This window comes from Neophocaena asiaeorientalis, unplaced genomic scaffold, assembly GCF_003031525.2.
Source record: "Neophocaena asiaeorientalis asiaeorientalis breed wild unplaced genomic scaffold, Neophocaena_asiaeorientalis_V1.1 scaffold344, whole genome shotgun sequence".
In the NCBI taxonomy this organism is placed as follows: domain Eukaryota; kingdom Metazoa; phylum Chordata; class Mammalia; order Artiodactyla; family Phocoenidae; genus Neophocaena; species Neophocaena asiaeorientalis.
In genome coordinates, this window is record NW_020174693.1 from 826302 (window position 1) to 845763 (window position 19462).

At 37.9% G+C, this 19462-nt stretch overlaps 1 protein-coding gene across 14 annotated transcripts in view; it reads right to left on the reverse strand.

Moving 5' to 3' along the window:
• APAF1 (apoptotic peptidase activating factor 1) overlaps positions 1-19462 on the reverse strand; it is a 107961-nt gene that overhangs the window by 56041 nt on the left and 32458 nt on the right. For all 14 annotated transcript variants that reach the window (XR_003005076.1, XR_003005074.1, XR_003005077.1 and 11 more), the window contains 7 exons: positions 19291-19422; positions 15472-15585; positions 14842-15026; positions 10691-10817; positions 9290-9415; positions 7213-7344; positions 3949-4074 (listed from right to left, as the gene is read on the reverse strand). Coding sequence is in view for 9 of the 14 variants with exons in the window: in XM_024758907.1 (XP_024614675.1) it covers positions 3949-4074; positions 7213-7344; positions 9290-9415; positions 10691-10817; positions 14842-15026; positions 15472-15585; positions 19291-19422 (942 nt within the window). In the remaining 5 variants the exon portion in view is untranslated. The remainder of the gene's footprint in view (positions 1-3948; positions 4075-7212; positions 7345-9289; positions 9416-10690; positions 10818-14841; positions 15027-15471; positions 15586-19290; positions 19423-19462) is intronic.

Genomic DNA, 19462 nt, shown 5'->3' on the forward strand with positions numbered 1-19462 from the left:
TGAAGCTAGAAGAAAGACACTTTCAGACAGACAAGTTCTCAAAAATTTACACCCCAGAGATTCTTTCTTAGAAACCTAGAGGAGACTTTCCACCAAGCGAAGAGTGTAAACCAAGAAATTCAGGAAACAAGGGTTTCAACTCAAGAAAAAAGCAAAAGGAACTCCCAGGATGGCAGCTGAACACTGGGAATAGTACCACCAATCATAATGGAGCAAGGTAGAACCCTCTAAGAAAGTTATTTCTAAGAAGAGAAAATGTCAAATCAAATACCTGATACATTTAAATTATTTACGAAAGAACTTAGGCAAGGGATAGTTTGAAGGTGAGTTAGTGGTATGCACGTTTAAAAAATAATAGGGGGACTTCCCTGGTGGTCCAGTGGGAAGATTCCACACTCCCAACGTAGGGGGTCCGAGTTCAATCCCTGGCTGGGGAACTAGATCCCGCATGCCTGTCGCAATTAAGAGTTCGCATGCACAACAAATAAGTCCGTGTGCTGCAACTAAGACCTGGCTCAGCCAAAATAAATAAATTTAAATAAAGAAATGTCAACCTTTGGGCTTCCCTGGTGGCGCAGTGGTTAAGAATCCGCCTGCCAATGCAGGGGAAACGGGTTCGAGCCCTGGTCCGGGAAGATCTCACATGCCACGGAGCAACTAAGCCCATGAGCCACAACTCCTGAGCCTGCGCTCTAGAGCCCGCAAGCCACAACTACTGAAGCCCGCACCCAGAGCCCGTGCTCCACAACACGAGAAGCCACTGCAGTGAGAAGCCGGCGCTTCACAACAAAGAGTAGCCCCCGCTGGCCGCAACTAGAGAAAGCCTGTGCGCAGCAATGAAGACCCAATGCAGCCAAAAATAAATAAATAATAAATAAATTTTAAAAATTAAAAAATAAATGTCAACCTTAAAAAAAAATAAACGAATGAAAAAAACAAAGCTTCACTGTTAAATATACAACATCTTTAATCCCAAAGAAAACAAAGTGTTGTACAGGAAAGGGGGAAAAAATCATCATATACTACATGGCCCAACTGTGATCAGTCACAATGATGTAAAAATCCTGAACACTGATCTAATCAAAATCCTGAAACATATAGGAAGTTTGGGGAAGAAAAAATGAAAAGTTCAGTTTGGAGCACAGTAAGTTTGAGGTCCAGCATATTACCTAAGTGACAGCAGTGAGCAGGCAGTTAAAGATGCAGGACATAGCACATAAGAGAAATGAGGGCTGGAGAGAACACATCTGAAAGTCACTCACAGAAGGGAGAAGAACTGAAGCCACAAGACCAGCTGAACTGGGATAGAAGAAAGGTGATGGAGGTAGGTAGTCAAGACTAGAATCTTGAAGAAACAGCTATATTTTAATGGGCAGGAAAAAGAGTTAAAGAAGAGGTTAGAGACACAGAAAGAGAAAGAAGAAAACATTGATGTCAAACAAGTAGAGTTTCAAAAAGGAAACAGAAGGGGGTGTAATACAACCAAAAGAATAAGGACCGGATAAAGAAAAATACCGGATTCCACACTCATCCAAAGAGCATTAGATTTTACAACAAAAATAATGAAAACAAAATAAAACTGGATTTTACTCTTCAAGGGAATACAGGGAAGACAGGACCAGGCTAAAAAAGGGTTAAGTAGTGAATAAGTAGTCAGAAGGTTGAGGCAAGTATAGGTGACTTAACAAGTCTAGTCATAAAGGTCTAGTCAAAAAGAAAAACTAAATGACTCTGTCAGAGGATAACACAATCAAGGAAGAATCAAAGGTTTTTCATTTTTTGGTTTTATAATGCTTAGGAAGGGCCAAGAACATCTGTAGGCTGTGGGAAAGGATTCAAAAGAGAAAAAAAACTAAAACTGCAACATCGAGAGGAAATAACCAATGAGGCAAGGTCTCAGGGGAAGAAGGAAAAAAAGGAACAGTAGGCACAAGCAGAGGACTTCCTGGGCACTGAGATGAGGAAAAAAAGGGGAGTAGAGACTTTTTATGGCAATTTTTGAGAGGGCACATGGCAGGGAGCTCTTGGGTGCTGTCAACCTTCTGAATAGGTATGAGGTAAGGTTATCTCCATAGAATGAAAGAACAGCAGAAAAGGTTTGGAACAGGCACTATGGTGAATTCAGTTCGGGAAACAAATGGCAGCAAAGAAGGCCCAGTAGAGTTACACAGCTCAAACTTGTAGAACAGATAAATGGCCTGGTTTCACAACTTTCTTCAACATTAAGCAAACTAATAATAATGGAATCTTCCCAGAACTTGCATTAGCAATGGAGATAAGGTAAAAGGAGAACCTTCCTTGAGATATAAAATGCCTTCTAAAGTCATTCACTTAGTAAAAACCAAGAAATAACAAGCTCATAGGACTAGAAGAATCTTTCAGAAGAGGGTTGCCTTCACTGAGCCTCCAAAAAATCCTCTGATACGGTCATCCCAAAGAAGAGACAGATATTTGATATTTGTAGAGAATATGTCATAGAGGCCAGATCCATTTGGCTGAATATTCTAAGAATGCTCCAACATCTACTAGATGTCAGGAAATTATATCAAGTAGAATTCTACCCATAAAATTCCTATAACAAATGTATAAGTGGAAATTAGAAGACCAAGCAGCTTCCATCTATCGATATATATAGATACAGGTATATAGTAGATATGTATATATTTGTTCTCAGAACCAGATGGATGGATGTCATAAGAGAACACCTTCTGAAGAAGGCTTTGCATTTATTTTTTAAATTTATAAAGTTTTGAGGGTCATTAAAAACTACAGACAAGTGAATTGAAGGCAAAAAAAATTCCAAAAAAGACTAATGAAACATATATAGGGACAGTAGCTGAAATAAGCCCCCAAAATTATCTTGCCCAGAAGTGACAATTAATGTACTGGACAGGATCAGAGGTAGCAGAATGATGGAAAGTGAAGAGCCTTAGAGGTGTGCCTGATGAGCCTGGGTTTACCACAGTTTAGAATTTGGTACATTTGTGTTCCAGCTAAAAACGGCAAGATGAAAACAGAGGTAGAGAGTTAATCTAGCAGCTACATATTGGGATAAGGAAGGATGAGGAGTATATCTTAGAAGGCTGCTATCACACATGAGGGTATAACAGCATGAACCAGAGCAAACGCTACAGAATGGGAGGGGAAAAGGTAGACCAAGAGATGAGGAAGTCAAAGATGGATTGGATTTAACACCAAAGAAAGGAGAATCAATAAACAGGAGACCAGAATGACAGGAGAGAGGAATAAGAAAGTGGCATAGGGGGCTTCCCTGGTGGCGCAGAGGTTGAGAGTCCACCTGCCGATGCAGGGGACACGGGTTCGTGCCCCGGTCCGGGAAGATCCCACATGCTGCAGAGCAGCTGGGCCCATGAGCCATGGCCGCTGAGCCTGCGCATCCAGAGCCTGTGCTCCACAACGGGAGAGGCCTGCGTACTGCAAAAAAAAAAAAAAAACAAAGAAAGAAAAAGAAAGTGGCAAAGTGGCATAGGTTCTTACTGAGAAGTAAGGTGGAGATTTAAGGAAGAAGAATTCAGTTTTTTTAAAGACTATAAATTTCAGGAGGCTGAATAAGCTTTTTTCCCTAGCTCTGAGTTTTCCCCCATAAGATTTCGCAAAAACAGGAATACAGGAACATAAAAGGCAGAATAAATGAATGATAAATAAAAGCAGGACCTTTACAAATTTGATCCCATAGATCTCAAAAGATTTTATGAAACCATAAACGAAATACATGCTTAAAAATTAAGAATTAAAATTATATGAACTTTAAAGCATAAGGTAGTAAACCATTAATAAGCAATCATTATGACAACCAATTAGTTATATTAAATATGCTCCTGGAAGTTGAAGGAAGAAGCTTTCTGTAGAAATGTGAAAAACAGAAACCTCTTTCCATAAAACAATGAAATTATTTACAACCCATTTTAACAATGAACAAAAGCATACCTTTAATGTTCCATCAGCTGAACAACTAGCCAAAAGCTTATCATCTGGTGAAAATCTGCAGTGATTGACTGAATTTGTATGGCCAAACATGGTATTTCGACATTCTTTTTGATTCAGAGCCCAGAGCTATTTGAGAAAGATAAAAAGATAACTGAAAAACTAGCACTGAATGGGGAAAAGTTAGAAATCATGTGAAGTTCTTCCTTCCCTCCCAATTAAGCTTTTTCAGTTACAGGAAGCGTTCCATTCACAGTTTGACAAAGGTGTCAAACACAAAGGTGAACTTGTGATTAACAAGTAATGGGGCAGCCCTTAGATCAGCACCTAAATCTACTAAGGGACTTGAAGGTTTATCTAGGCTTCAGCCTGAGCACTAAACTAGCTAAACAATTACTGCTTATTTTAACAAAGTAGTTTGAAATCATTATTATTTTACTCAGCTGTATAACAAGTAATATGTAAAATAAACTGTCCAATTTTTTTAGATGCTAAGTTATCCAACTCCAAAAATAGTCATTTCTAAGATTTCCCTATGCAAACCTAGAGTCTACTAACTAGGATAAAATCTATTAACGCTCTTAAAAAATGACTCAAAAATACAAAGACTGCAAAGATAGATATAAATACATTTGACGGGAAACATAAGGGATTAGAAGAGCAAGTTAAACAAACCTTCCTGGAAACAATCAACCAAATCCAGAAGGTGGGACATTCCACAGGATAAATGACTCAATTTTTCTAACAAATCAATGGCATAAAAAAAGAGATAGACGGGAAGGGGAAACATTTAAAGAATAAAAGATTTAAGAGACATATCAACCAAATGCCACTTGAAGTTTGGATTCTGACTCCAATAAATATATGGTAGAAAGATATGCTTTGAGACTAATAAGGAAAAAAGAACATGGACGAGGTATATTACGAAATTACTGTTTATTATGTTAGGTATGATAATGGCATGGTATTTATGTTTTAGACCTCAGAGATTCATGCTGAAGTATTCTGGGTGAAATGATATGTTACCTGGGATTTGCTATAAAATGCTCTAATCCAAAAAACTGGGAGGTGGTGGGGGAATAAAATACAACTGGCAAATGTTGACAATTGTTGGAGCTAGACGATGGACACCACGAGAGTTACTATTCTCTCTCCTTTGGGGTATGTTTGAAGAGTATAAAAAATGTAAATAAAATGGGCAAGGGGGATTTATGCAAATTAGATTAAACACAGAAGAAATCATTTACCTCCCAAAATTAATCTTAAAAATCCTTTGGAAATGATCAGTGAGTTAAGTCCTGTTCTTTATGTCCAACTCCATCCCTAGTTTCTTTTATCCCAGTCCCAGATAAACCCCATTCTGCAGATAATGCAAATTACATGGGAGCAGCATCAAATTTACATCTTTTCATTGGCTTCTCTCAGTTCAAAAAGCACAAGAAGGGCTTCACTGGAGGCGCAGTGGTTAAGAATCCGCCTGCCAATGCAGGGGACACGGGTTCAAGCCCTGGTCCAGGAAGATCCCACATGCCACACAGCAACTAAGCCTGTACGCCACAACTACTGAAGCCCACACACCTAGAGCCTGTGCTCCGCAAGGAGAGAAGCCACCGCAATGAGAAGCCCGCACATGCACTAAAGAACAGCCCCCGCCCTCTGCAACTAGATAAAGCCCGTGCACAGCAACAAAGACCCAATGCAGCCAAAATAAAAAAAAAAAAAGCACAAAAAGTGTGACTTTCCTGGTGGCGCAGTAGTTAAGAATCCATCTGCCAATGTCGGGGACACGGGTTCAAGCCCTGGTCCTGGAAGATCCCACATGCCGCGAACCAAGTAAGCCTGTACATCACAACTACTGAGCCTGCACTCTAGAGCCCACGAGCCACAAATACTGAAGCCCACGCACCCTAGAGCCCATGCTCTGCAACAAGAGAAGCCACCGCAATGAGAAGCCCGCGCACCTCAATGAAGAGTAGCCCCTGCTCGCCGTAACTGGAGAAAGCCCACGCACAGCAACAAAGACCCAACACAGCCAAAGAAATAAATAATTTTTTTTAAAAAAAGAACTTAAAGTTTATAAAAATAAGAGAATAGAACCCTTGCATAGGACATAGGATCCAGGACTTGAAAGAATACAATAAAATCAGATTTTTAAAAAAAAAAAAAAAGCACAAGAAGTAAGTCCTAATAGTCCTCATGGAAATGCAAGTGTGGAATGACTGGTCTTAAAGTAAAACTTGTCCTTATTCAAAACTGTTGACCAGGTTTCCCTGGTGGTACAGTGGTTAAGAATCCGCCTGCCAATGCAGGGGACACAAGTTCAAGCCCTGGTCCGGGAAGATCCCACATGCCGCAAAGCAACTAAGCCTGTGCGCCACAACTACTGAGCCTGCGTGCCACAACTACTGAAGCCCATACGCCTAGAGCCTGTGCTCCGCAACAAGAGAAGCCACCGCAATGAGAAGCCCACAGACTGCAATGAAGAGTAGCCCCCACATGCAGCAACGAAAACCCAGCACAGACAAAAATAAATAAATAAAATAAATAAATTTATCTTAAAAAAATTCTCAAACATATGTGGAACGAATATCTATTTCTGGTTTTAGTTTGGTTTAAATTTTTTTCTTTTCCTATCAGTACATTTTTTTCCCTCCTCTTTCTGATAACAGACCCTCTCTTTCGAATCTTGAATCAAGCCCCAGTCATAATTCAAGTGGAGCTGACCTCACCTATTCGTCCCATTTCTACATGGCTAAAACCTGTGACCCCTGGCCAATTGAAGGATTCCATCCTACGGACCGCTAGGGTTATTCCGAAATGCGCATGTAACCCAAACCATGTCAACTAGAGTTTTCTCTATGAGAAAACTATGGGACCTGGGAAAGAGTGAGTTTCCCTTCCTCTGTGATTATGAGCTGTAATATCCATGTAAGCCTGGAGCTAAGGATAGCCAAATCTGCTGCACAGAAAGAGTAATGCCTGAATCAACAAAAAAGGGAAACAGAGTCTAGAGATGGAGGGCGGGGGTTAGAGCCTGAGAACGTATTTTAGGCATCTGGAATCAGCTATGCCTGAAGCCACACTCCTAGACTTTTCAGTTCCAAGAGCCAATAATATATTTGTTGTTGTTGTTGCTTAAGCTAATATGAAAGTTTCTACCCCTGCAACCAAAAGATCCCTGATTAATACAATATATGGGGGAAAAAAAGGAGATGTTGTGGTGTATCTATCAAATTTATCTACATAATTCTCATTATCCACACTTACTTTGAGGAAGCAGTCATCTGAACCAGTGGCTAAGAGAAGGTGATTACTGTTGTTGGTGAAGTGGCAGCAATTGACTTGCTCTGAGTGCTCGTCATAGGTATGTACTAGTTCCCCAGACGTAGAATTCCAAATCTAGAGAGAACAGAGAAAATAAAATTTACAAGTACCCCTTAGTTTCAAAGAGAAAACAGAGAGGCAAAGCAAATGTGAGCTGCTTTGCAGATTTTCCCAGACATGATACTAATGAATACCTCCCCCTTCCCTAAATTATGTCAGCATTTTGCCAGAATGTTTTTTTTTTTAAATTACCTGCAAGTCTACCTGCAAGTAATGTAAAACATTACATTTTTCAATGGCAAGATTTCACATGTTCATATGACTTGACAGCAGGCAGAAAAGTGCTATAAAAGGGATGGAATAATGGACTTCAGATCAGAAAAATTAATCAGAGCCAATCTAAGACCGGGCTCTACCACTTATAAGTTGTGTATCCCTAGTCAAGTCCTTAATTTACCTGCATTTCAGTTCCCCCCTCTGTAAAATGGGGATACTTGTACCCATCTTACACAATGCATGGTGTCAAATGACAAAGAATTTGATAAGTGTTCTGCTGACTTCAAGGTACTAATAAATAAGTAAAGGCAAATGGCTCAGTGAAAAAAAAATAAAGGCTTTAGATTCTGAGGGAAACCTAGCTTTCAACCCTGGTGCCATCAGGCATTAGTTAATATGAGCCTGGGCAAATGACTTCATCTCTGAACCTGTTTCCTCATCTCTAAAATGGTATCACCACTTACTTTGCAATTGTAGTGAGAAATTGATAATGTAATATAAAAAAGTGTGTAGTATAAAGCCTCATGCAGTGTTCTCAGTAAAAAGTAATCATTTTCCTAGTTACTATGTAAGTAGTCTGTTTCATCAAACAAACACAAGAAATAAATTACCTAATGAATTTTCACTGGGCTTTTGGACTTTTAGACATACTAATGTCCCTCCCATAGCATTTTCTTTTATCTTATCAAAGCACTCTCCAGAGATCCAAAGAGTTTATTTTATTTTAAAGTTCTGTAATAAGTATTTCTGCCTCTTGCTTTAAATTTCTTACAAATAGAAACTTGAGCCACATAGCTCTAACTCTGGAACACCACAGAACGGCCAGCTCCAAGTCTGACTCAGAATAGAGGTTATAGAGTGAATTAACTGGTTGGTTGTAAAGCCACGCAGAGAGTCCAATCTATCAAGGTTTTTCCAAAGTCTCAATTTAGTCTGGACACTCCGGGGTCCTCTTCAAGTAGATGCAAACTCCACAAAAACTCTCAAGCCAACTTTCTTGCTCCCAGGTCCACTAAGGCCCACCCCACCTAAACAGATTCAGCATTCCACACCCCTTTTGAAAAAAGCCCAAAATGAGGTCTCCCCTCCATTTATCAAATAAAATATTCCCCTAGACTTCACTTTCTCTTAAATTCCATAAATATACTCTGGCTAAAAGCCAAATTTAGGGACAAGAAACAAAAAAAAAGAATAATTAACAAAGATAAAAATTACCCTGTGAGTTTTCTCTTCTCTGTTTACTTTGTAGACTAGTAACCTGATGGTTAGTATGTTTATTCATCTAGTTTTGCATTGAATGTAAGCCAGCTCATAAAGGTAAAAAAAAATCTGGGTTGCATTTCACAAATTATATATTTTACAACAGGAATCGATCTCAGACAACAACTTTGTGCAGCAACACTTCCGACCACAGTACACTTAGAGATTTCAACTGATATTTAACCCACAGACCTGTCAATAAGTGTCAGGCAAATTCATTAATCTGAAATTGTGTTTCCCAGCTGCCTGAGAAATATAAATATCAGCTGTGTTTCCTAGGCTAATCAACCTAGGCATTTTTGCTTGTGCTTAAATATAAAAAGTTTTAGACAGAATTAATTTACAATGGATAAAACTGGTTTGCCTCAAGTTAGTAGATCAATAGGCAAGAGTCCTTTAACTCTACTTACTCTAGTCCCTCTATTACAGAAAAAGAAAATAAATTCTGTGGTGATTACAACTCAAGAGGAAAATATTTCCCTACCTTCACTTTTTTATCCACTGAGCAGGTTGCTATAAATCTGTCATCTGCAGAGAATGCACAGCAAAGCACTTCATCCTCATGAGCCTTGATTTCTAGAAGTTTCTCTCCTGTTTCAGCTTTGAAAACCTATATAAGCAAAAATAAAATCTTTTTACTATACCTATTTAACCATGGGCCATCATTCAATAAAAATATTTCTTTAAAAGATCTTTATCACTGTTATTTTGCAACAGAAATGAACCTTGGCAATATCACTGCAAAAATGAGAATTTCTGTCAGAATTCGTATGCCTTAACATAAAAAGAAAATCATCCTGCCCCCCCCCCAAAAAAAAAAGAAAAAAGGAACTTCCCTGGTGGTCCAGTGGTTAAGACTCCGCGCTCCCACTGCAGGGGGCCCGGGATCAATCCCTGGTCAGAGAAGTAAGATCCCGCCTGCCGCATAGTGCAGCAATCAATCAATAGAGCTGACAGTAGCTTCAGTTCTTGAGAACAGTTTGGCAAATTCTTAACAATCAGTAGAAAACACTTCATTCAATATGCTTTCTGTGCTCACAAGCCAAAATTAATAAAAGTAGTAATAAAGTACACATGTAGAAATAAGGCTTACAATCATAATCTTGCAATCTTAAATTTAAATGTTTTAACTAGTTTTTGTTTCCTTCAAAATCAAAAGGTTGAGTACCAATTTAAAGAAAAGCACTCATTCATGTTTTCTGAAAACAAATGAGAAATTAAAATTCCTTCAAACGCCTAAGGAAATAATCTAGTCCAATTCCTATTTACAGTCAGAAATCTATGCCTGAGCCTATGATAAAATAGGTATTTTACACAGTCACTGTTTTGTTTTTGTTTTTTTTTTTTTGCGGTACGCGGGCCTCTCACTGTTGTGGCCTCTCCCATTGCGGAACAACAAGGTCTGGACGCACAGGCTCAGCGGCCATGGCTCACGGGCACAGCTGCTCCGCGGCATGTGGGATCTTCCCGGACCGGGGCACGAACCCGTGTCCGCTGCATCGGCAGAAGGAATCTCAACCACTGCGCCACCAGGGAAGCCCCACAGTCACTGTGTTTTAATCAGAGTCCTGTTCACTGTGCTATGAAGTCCTTATGTCTTTTAACAGTTATCATTTCCTCATTACCCTTAGCTGTCACATGGATGACAAGAACTGACTGCTAGGGTAAAAGGCACTTCTATGTCACCTGGCAAGTTTAGAATTATGAAAATACACCGCCATATCTTTTAAATCTATAGAGAAAGTTTTCATAAAATGTTCAAGAGATCTGAACATTTCTCTATTCCTAATGTGCAATTTCCTTGAATTTTAGAATTTAAATATATTCTAATATGCACAGTATTAGGTGCACGACTCTTTGAATTTTTCTCAAGAGATAGGTTTACCTGCAAGTTTTTATCAGCTCCACAAGAAGCTATTCTTTGACCATCCTCAGAAAAGCAAGCATGGTACACAGCATCTGTATGGGGGCGGACGACCAAGCGGGAGAGATTCTTGATGTTTTCTTTGTTTCTAAATATACGGGAAAAAATGAACAGAAATCCAATAAACAGGAGTAAAAGTAATTATTTTCTTTCAGTAATAAACTGTCTGTTAACATAGTTATGTTCCAAAAAACACAAAACTCTTAAAATTAAATTACCAATATGTAAATGACGGCACACATCACCTGAGGGAAAAAAAGCATAATATAACAAGAGCAGCATTTTAAGATAAATGCTACGCTATATCAAGCAACCTGTCATGTACTACAAATATCACTGAGTTGGAAGAAATCTAGTTAATCAAATACATGTCAGTTTTTATTTTCCTCTAATACATTAATAACAACATGTGCAGAGAAAACATTATAAGAGGATAACCTCAAAAAAGTCTCCATCTTTTTCAAAAGGAAAGAGCTATAGCAAAATGAAGCTCATTTTCTAACTAAAGTATGACACTACACCCACCATTATGATGTGCACTTTAAAACCATTCTTCTCTAACTACAATTATTCAGATATAGAGAAAAAAAGTCATGTCATTTTCTTTGTAACTTAATCTACTAAATACTAGGTATTGCACTAGTAAAGATATTATTTCACAAAGGCAAAAGGGTAAAGGAATGTGATGTATACTTAAAATGGGGAAAGTATTAGAACAGTGTCAGAGTTCCACATACATACACCCCAGTCACTGTGAGTAAATATGTTAAGTGGTATCATGCTTATCTTAAGAGGAGAAGGTTAGGCGTCAGATAAACCTAAAGGGCAACCCTGCTTCTACTACTTCTTAGGTGTGTAAACTTATGCAAATTACTTAACCTAGTAAGTTTCCTTTTCCTCATATGTAAAATGTGAGCAATGATACCTGCTCTGAACAGGTATCACACACAAAACAGACCAAATGAAAAAAGGGAACACAAAGGTAGATCAGACTTAAACCTTGCCTAGAAAGTATTAAACTTCACTAGAATTGATAAAACGAACAACTATAAAAACTAGAGTGATGAGAATCTGGAGGATAAACAGGTAAGCTACTGGCAAAGTTTAGAGAATCAGATTAAGAAAATATGTCCCCCGATCTGTCTACTCAATTCCTCAAAGCTCGGAAAGTGACCTGTCACGATGATGGGCATGTGGCCAAAAAGTATTAGATAAATAACAAACGAATGCATGAATGATTTCTTTAAAAGATGAAACTCAAATTACGTTTATACCAACCTAAACTTTCTACAGAAGAAAAAAAAAGCCTTCTAGTACTGAAAAATAAAGCATTCTTTGAATATGACCTGGTCAAACCCAGTTAAAAAGATACAGCTATTAATGACTAACCATCCTATGAGAGAACATCACAGGTTGAAATGCAGTTGATGAAGCGGAAAAAAAAAAAACAGCAAGAAAAAGTAAAAATAACAAACTCAACGTTCAAAAGAGAACAAGAACTAAACCAATGCCCATCTGATTATCAGACCAAGTATCACAATTCTATTTTAGTCACTAACTAAAACATGAATTCAGTCGATCTTCTACAAATTTCTCTTGAATATCAACTACATGGACCAGGCAAAATGCTAAATGCTATTTATCCTTATCTTTTTTTTAAATAAATTTATTTATTTTTTATCTATTTTTATTTTATTTTTGGCTGCATTGGGTCTTCGCTGCTGCATGCGGGCTTTCTCTAGTTGTGGCGAGCAGGGGCTACTCTTCGTTGTGGTGTGCAGGCTTCTCATCGCGGTAGCTTCTCTTGTTGGGCGCACAGGCTCTAGATGCACGGGCTTCAGTAGTTGTGGCACGCGGGTTTCAGCAGTTGTGGCTCACGGACTCTAGAGCACCAGCTCAGTGCTGTGGCGCACAGGCTTAGTCGTTCCGCAGCATGTGGGATCTTCCCAGACCAGGGCTAGAACCCGTGTCCCCTGCATTGGCAGGCAGATCCTTAACCACTGCACCAAGGAAGCCCTATCCTTTTCTTTTTTAATCTTTTTTTTTTTTTTTTGGCCACACCACATGGCTTGCAGGATCTTAGTTCCCCAAACAGGAATAGAACCCAGGTCCTCAGCAGTGAAAGCACAGAATCCTAACCACTGGACCACCAGGGAATTCCCTAAATGCTATTTATTCTTAAAAACAACAGCTAACATTCATTGAGCACTTTCTATGATCTAGGTACTGTTCTAAGCAACCTATGTAGGTGTGTATGTTTGTGTATACACACACACTCATTTAATCCTCACAACAATGCTATGAATAGTACCACTAGGCAAGATAAGTTGAGTAACTTTCTCCTGATGATACACAACTAAAAAATAGCAGAGCTGGGATTCAAGCCCAAGCGGTCTAGAGCCAGAGTCTGTTATTTTAACCTCCAGACGTTCTATACTACAGAATGGATAGAAATTATGGAAAAAAACAAGTAAACAGAAAACCACCGTAAAATGACACAATGCTATGATATTGAGTAAACAAGTATTCTAGAATACAGACAGATCTCAATTAATTAGGTGGCTGCTTCCAGGGAGAGTGAAACCTCTTCCCAAAAAAATGTTAAAGAATGGTGAACTCTGGGAAGTGAGAAGGTAGGGGAACATGAAGAGTCTCTGACTTTTCATTTTACATCCCTCTAACACTGATTTAAAAAAAAAAAAAATCAGGAACATGGATTGCTTTAAAACAAAAATAAAATCAATGAAAAATTAAAATTTAATTTTTTGAGGAATTCCCTGGTGGTCCAGTGTTTAGGACTTGGCACTTTCACTGCCGTGGGCCCGGGTTCAATGCTTGGTCAGGGAACTAAGATCCCACAGGTTGCACGGTGCGGCCAAAAAGTAAAATAAAATAAAATTTAAACTTTTTAAATTTAATTTTTAATTAAAAAAATTTTTTTTAACTCTCTCCTTTACGGAACCTTACCAGAATCCCTCATCCATCCAAGCTAACTTACCCACTTCTCAGTTTTACCTCTATTTTATACATTACTTCTGTTGCATTTATCATATTATAATTATCTGTTTAAACTTCTTTCTTCACTAGTAGATTGTAAGCTCCTTGGGGAGAGCCTTAGCACCTAGTAACAGTGCTTTAGCACAGTAGAGAAACTCAAATATTTATTGAACTAAACTGAATTAGGGAAACCACCTATGGCAACCTGAATTATTTGGAAAGAAGGTCCAGGGCTATATAGATCACCGACGATATCAACCAGGAGGTCAATTTAGATATAAATTATACATGTGAAAAGACGACCATTCATACTTATTACCAAAAGGAGCATGAAAATAAAGCCAGACCCACAGTTTAAATCACATTCAGCAAGCCACATGAGCTCAGTCAAGTCTCAAGCTCTCTGTGCCTCAATTTTCTCATTTGTAAAGTAGGGCAAATAATATTTACGTTATAAGGTTGTTTTGAAGATAAAATGAACAATGTATGTGAGCATACAGTATATAATAGGCATTAAAAAGATAGCAGTCTTACCCTTTCCTTTTACAAATTGGTAAGATTAAGATAACACAACTGAATGGCCTCTTAGGAGCTAGAAGAATCAGGATTCAGTGGAAGTTTAATATGCGCTATATGCAAGGCAAAGTGCTCATCACTTTATATCCAATATCTGATTTAAATCTTCACAAAAACAGCACTTACCTCAAAGGATTGTTATCTCTATTTCACATATGAGAAAGAAGAGTAACCTGTAACTTGTTCAAAATCACAAAACTCTTAGGTTTTAGAACTGAGTCTCAAACCTAGGTTTGTAGCTTCAAAAACAATGATCTTTGCTACTATACTGTATTACAATAAGTGAAGCATTTATATTAATATTTAGGATGACTTGTCAAAAGTCATCTTATAGGCAAGCATCTATTTTTATGGACTCTGAAAATATGTATTTCTCCTATGGTTACTTCTCTAGAACTTTTCAATAAGTAAGAATGCTTATTAAAAGTTTAAGCCCTATCCAAAGTAGTTAAGTCTTCCTGGAGTGAACTTATTCACTACCTGAAAAATAATGACACACTTAGTGCTGTTCCCTTTGGTTTCTCTCCTAACCTACTTACATCCATTCCACGTAAAGCATTCCGTTATCGACCTCCTGCTTGGCTTTCAGCTTAGCTTGCTGATAAACTTCTGAAGTTTCCAGTTCACAGAGGCCCAGTTGTACAATATTAGGAAATGGCTGTCGTCCAAGAAGATGTCCATTTAAAGATAAAAACTCCTGGAAATTCTCACAGACTGTACCATCCTATGAACAAAATGAAATCTCTTAGAAATGTAACCAGAGCCCAAATCTGACATTTTTTTGTTTCTGTGATTTTGTCACTTTAAAGGCTTAAATATTCTCTATACGAGCTAAAATTAAATAGCCAACCATTACGTAACAAATACATAGTGATCCTCTTCAGACTTTTAAACATAGGGTAAAAAAAAAAAATCTCATTATCTAAGTGCTATCTTCTTAACACATTCCCTTTCCTAAAAAAAACACTGAACACTTTACTTCCCCAGCTTTCAAACCTCAATCCTATCCACAGCAGGAGAGGAAGCAAAATAATTAGAATAATCAAAGATTAAGTAAGGAAATTAGTGCTCTTCACCTCTGCTATTTTGTTCATCCCCACTATTAAACCTAGAATTAAATGTCAAAATGAGATGTCCTTTAAGGACTTATTTTTCATAATAATATATACCTTTTCATCCAACATATGCCTGTATTCCACAAATTCATGAATCAGATGAGCAGGGCCTACGAGCTCTGTTTTTGCTTTAATCCAATCCAGGGAAAACATTAAACCACACAGTTCCTTAAAAAAAAAAAAAAAAGATCAGGAGCACTGTTAAAGAGATCAAAGAATTTTAAATCTACCATTATTATCCTAACACTTATGAGAGAAACTTAGCAGATGCCTAGAATTTAAGGACAAAAAGGAACATATCATTAATAGTTCCAAAGAAACAAAAAATGGACCTCACACCTTAATTCAAAATAAATTTCAGATGGATTTTTCAGACTTAAATATAAAATAGAAACTTCAAAAAATACTAGAAGAGGGCTGCCCTGTTGGCGCAATGGTTAAGAATCCACCTGCCAATGCAGGGGACACAGGTTCAAGCCCTGGTCCAGGAAGATCCCACATGCCGCAGAACAACTAAGCCCATGCGCCACAACTACTGAGCCTGCGCTCTAGAGCCCGCGAGCCACAACTACTGAAGCCCACGTGCCTAGAGCCTGTGCTCCCAACAAGAGAAGCCACTGCAATGCGAAGCCCACACACCACAATGAAGAGTAGCCCCCGCTCACCGCAACTAGAGAAAGCCCTCATTCAGCAAGGAAGACCCAAAAAAAAGCAGCCAAAAATAAAATAAATAAATTTAATTTAATTTAAAAAAAATACTAGAAGATACAGATATCTACTATTTTTGTAACCCTGGGGTTAAGGAAATTTTTATAAACATGACCCCAAAGCAAAATACCGAAAAGAAAAATAGTGGTGCATTTAACTACATAAAAACTCAAATGTTCAATATAGTAAAAAACAATATAAATAACATTTAAGACAAAAAATAAACCAGGAAAAAAATTTATTTACAAATGTATGATAGATGAAGGCTTAATATTTTTATAAAAAATTTTAATAAAAGAGTAAGAAACAGATAAACACTCCAATAGAAAAACAGGCAAAGGCAATCAATGGATGAGAGCCAATTCACAAAATAAAAAGCACAAATAGCCAAAACTCTCACCAGTAATCAAAGAGAAACAACGAAGATTTACTATCTTTTAACATCAGATTTCTGAAGACTAAAAGGAATGATAAAAATGTTAGCTAGAATCAGAGGAAATGAACACCCTCATACACTGCTGGTAGTGATATAAATCAGAGCACCCTTCTAGAGGACACTTTAGCAATCTGTATTAAAATTCGGACTGTACACATCATTGACCCAGAATTACACATATGTGCCCTAAAAAAATAAGTCAGACAAGTGTGCTTAAGCAATCTGACCATCCACCAACCAACTGACCAATCATAATGTACCTATACAATTAAAGAGTATGCAGCTTTAAAAATTATGTCAATCTATTATATATAAACTGACATAGAAAGATAACCCTGAACTACAATTAAGTAGAAAAAACAAGATATAAGACTATATCTCTATCATGATCCCATTCTGGTTTTAAAGAACAGGTGTGTGTATCTGAGCAGCAAAATGATCTGGAAAACTACATATAAAAGCATTAGCGGGCTTCCCTGGTGGCGCAGTGGTTGAGAGTCCGCCTGCCGATGCAGGGGACACGGGTTTGTGCCCTGGTCTGGGAAGATCCCACACGCCGCGGAGCGGCTGGGCCCGTGAGCCATGGCCGCTGAGCCTGCACGTCCGGAGCCTGTGCTCCACAACAGTGAGAGGCTCACGTACCAAAAAAAAAAAAAAAAAGCATTAGCAATGGTCGTAATCTTCATTTTCTTCACTTAGTGTTTTCCTCAATTTTTCCAATGAAAGTAAACTACTATCTTTAAAAATCAGGAAAAAGAAGGTTAAAAAAAAATGAAAGGAACTGAATCCTGTCACACTACCATACATATCAAAAGTTTTTAAAAGATGCATTGACCCAATAATTCCACTTCAAGAAATTTCCAAAGGAAATAATACAGGTGTGAAGACAAACAAGAATTTCATTACAGCATCATAAGAGTAAAAAAAAAAAAAAAAATGAAAACCACCTAAGTGTTCAACAATTAAAGTTCAGCTAAGTAAATCAGAGCACAGATATTTATTGGAATACTGTCATTCCAATGTAGATTATTAAACGTAAACTGTATGTAACCAAGAGATTAAAGTACATAAGACTGAAAAATTATTCAAAGTATATATGGGTTTTTTTTGACATCTTTATTGGAGTATAACTGCTTTACAATGGTGTATTTCTGCTTTACAACAAAGTCAATCAGCTATACATATGCATATATCCCCATATCTCTTCCCATTTGCATCTCTCTCCCTCCCACCCTCCCTATCCCACCCAAGTGGTCACAAAGCACATAGCTGATTTCCCTGTGCTATGCGGCTGCTTCCCACTAGCTATCTATTTTGCATTTGGTAGTATATATATGTCCATGCCACTCTCTCACTTTGTCCCAGCTTACCCTTCCCCCTCCCCGTGTCCTCAAGTCCATTCTCTAGTAGGTCTGCATCTTTATTCCCATCTTGCCCCTAGGTTCTTCATGACCTTTTTTTTTTTTTTTTAGATTCCATATATATGTGTTAGTATACGGTATTTGTTTTTCTCTTTCTGACTTACTTCACTCTGTATGACAGACTCTAGGTCTGTCCACCTCACTAAAAATAAATCAATTTTGTTTCTTTTTATGGCTGAGTAATATTCCATTGTATATATGTGCCACATCTTCTTTATCCATTCATCTGTCAATGGACACTTAGGTTGCTTCCATGTCCTGGCTATTGTAAATAGAACTGCAATGAACATTGTGGTACATGACTCTTTTTGAATTATGGTTTTCTCAGGGTATATGCCCAGTAGTGGGATTGCTGGGTCGTATGGTAGTTCTATTTTTAGTTTTTTAAGGAACCTCCATAGTGGCTGTATCAATTTACATTCCCACCAGCAGTGCAAGAGGGGGCTCCCTTTTCTCAAAGTATATACGGTTTTCTAAAATGTTAACATTGTGAGTAGTTAATTGGTAGTCATAACTTCAAATACCTATGTGCTGATGATTCCCAAATTTTATCTTTAGTCCATAGTTTTCCCCAGAAATCCAGATTCGTATATCCAACTATATGCTAAATATATCCAGTCAGATGTCTTAATGTGTACACCAGACTTAATATATTCCAAATGAGTTCCTAACCTTCCCTTCACTCCTGGTAAAATACTTGTTTGACCCACACCTATCCCAAACTCAGTTCATGGCAACTCCAATCTTTGAACTGCACAAGCTTGGAGTCATCTTTGACTCTTCTCTTTTTCTTACAATGTACATCAAATCCATCAGCAAATCATGATGACTCAATGCCAAATCATCACTTTCTTTCTCCTTGCACACTTTTTTCTTCTTCTGAGCACTTACTACCCCGGTAACATATGATAAATTTATTTGTCCCGTGTCAATCTCCCCCCAGAATGTAAGCTCAATGAGAGCAGGGACTTTGTGCCTGTGGTATATCCTTCATAATGAAGAACACCACCAGTACACAACAGGCACTCCATAAATATTTGCTGAATGAATGAATATACTTTCCCACTCTCCATTTCCTCTCAGAACTTAAAAACAAATCCATATTGTCCACAAAGGATAGCTACTGGTATGAAGAGACTGAATTTTTAGGTGGTTCATTTACTGCAGTTACTAAGGTACCTGCAGGTAAAAACAGTTAACAAAATTACTTACACAGGTTATAACCCTATTTTTACTAATAAAATTCTAAACATAGGACAAAATAAAAGTGAGATAAAAGAAAATAGTTTTTTAAATGAGTAATCTTACTTTGTGCATTTTAGCACTAGCCATGTGATAGGCCAGAAAATTGTACCAATACATGCAGTCCTCCTGATCTGGTGAAAGACAATGTAGCCGGAAATGTCTCTGGAACTGAGCGATTAGTTTCTTGTGTAGATCCTGAAACCCAAATGAAACATTTCAGAGGACAGAAACAATT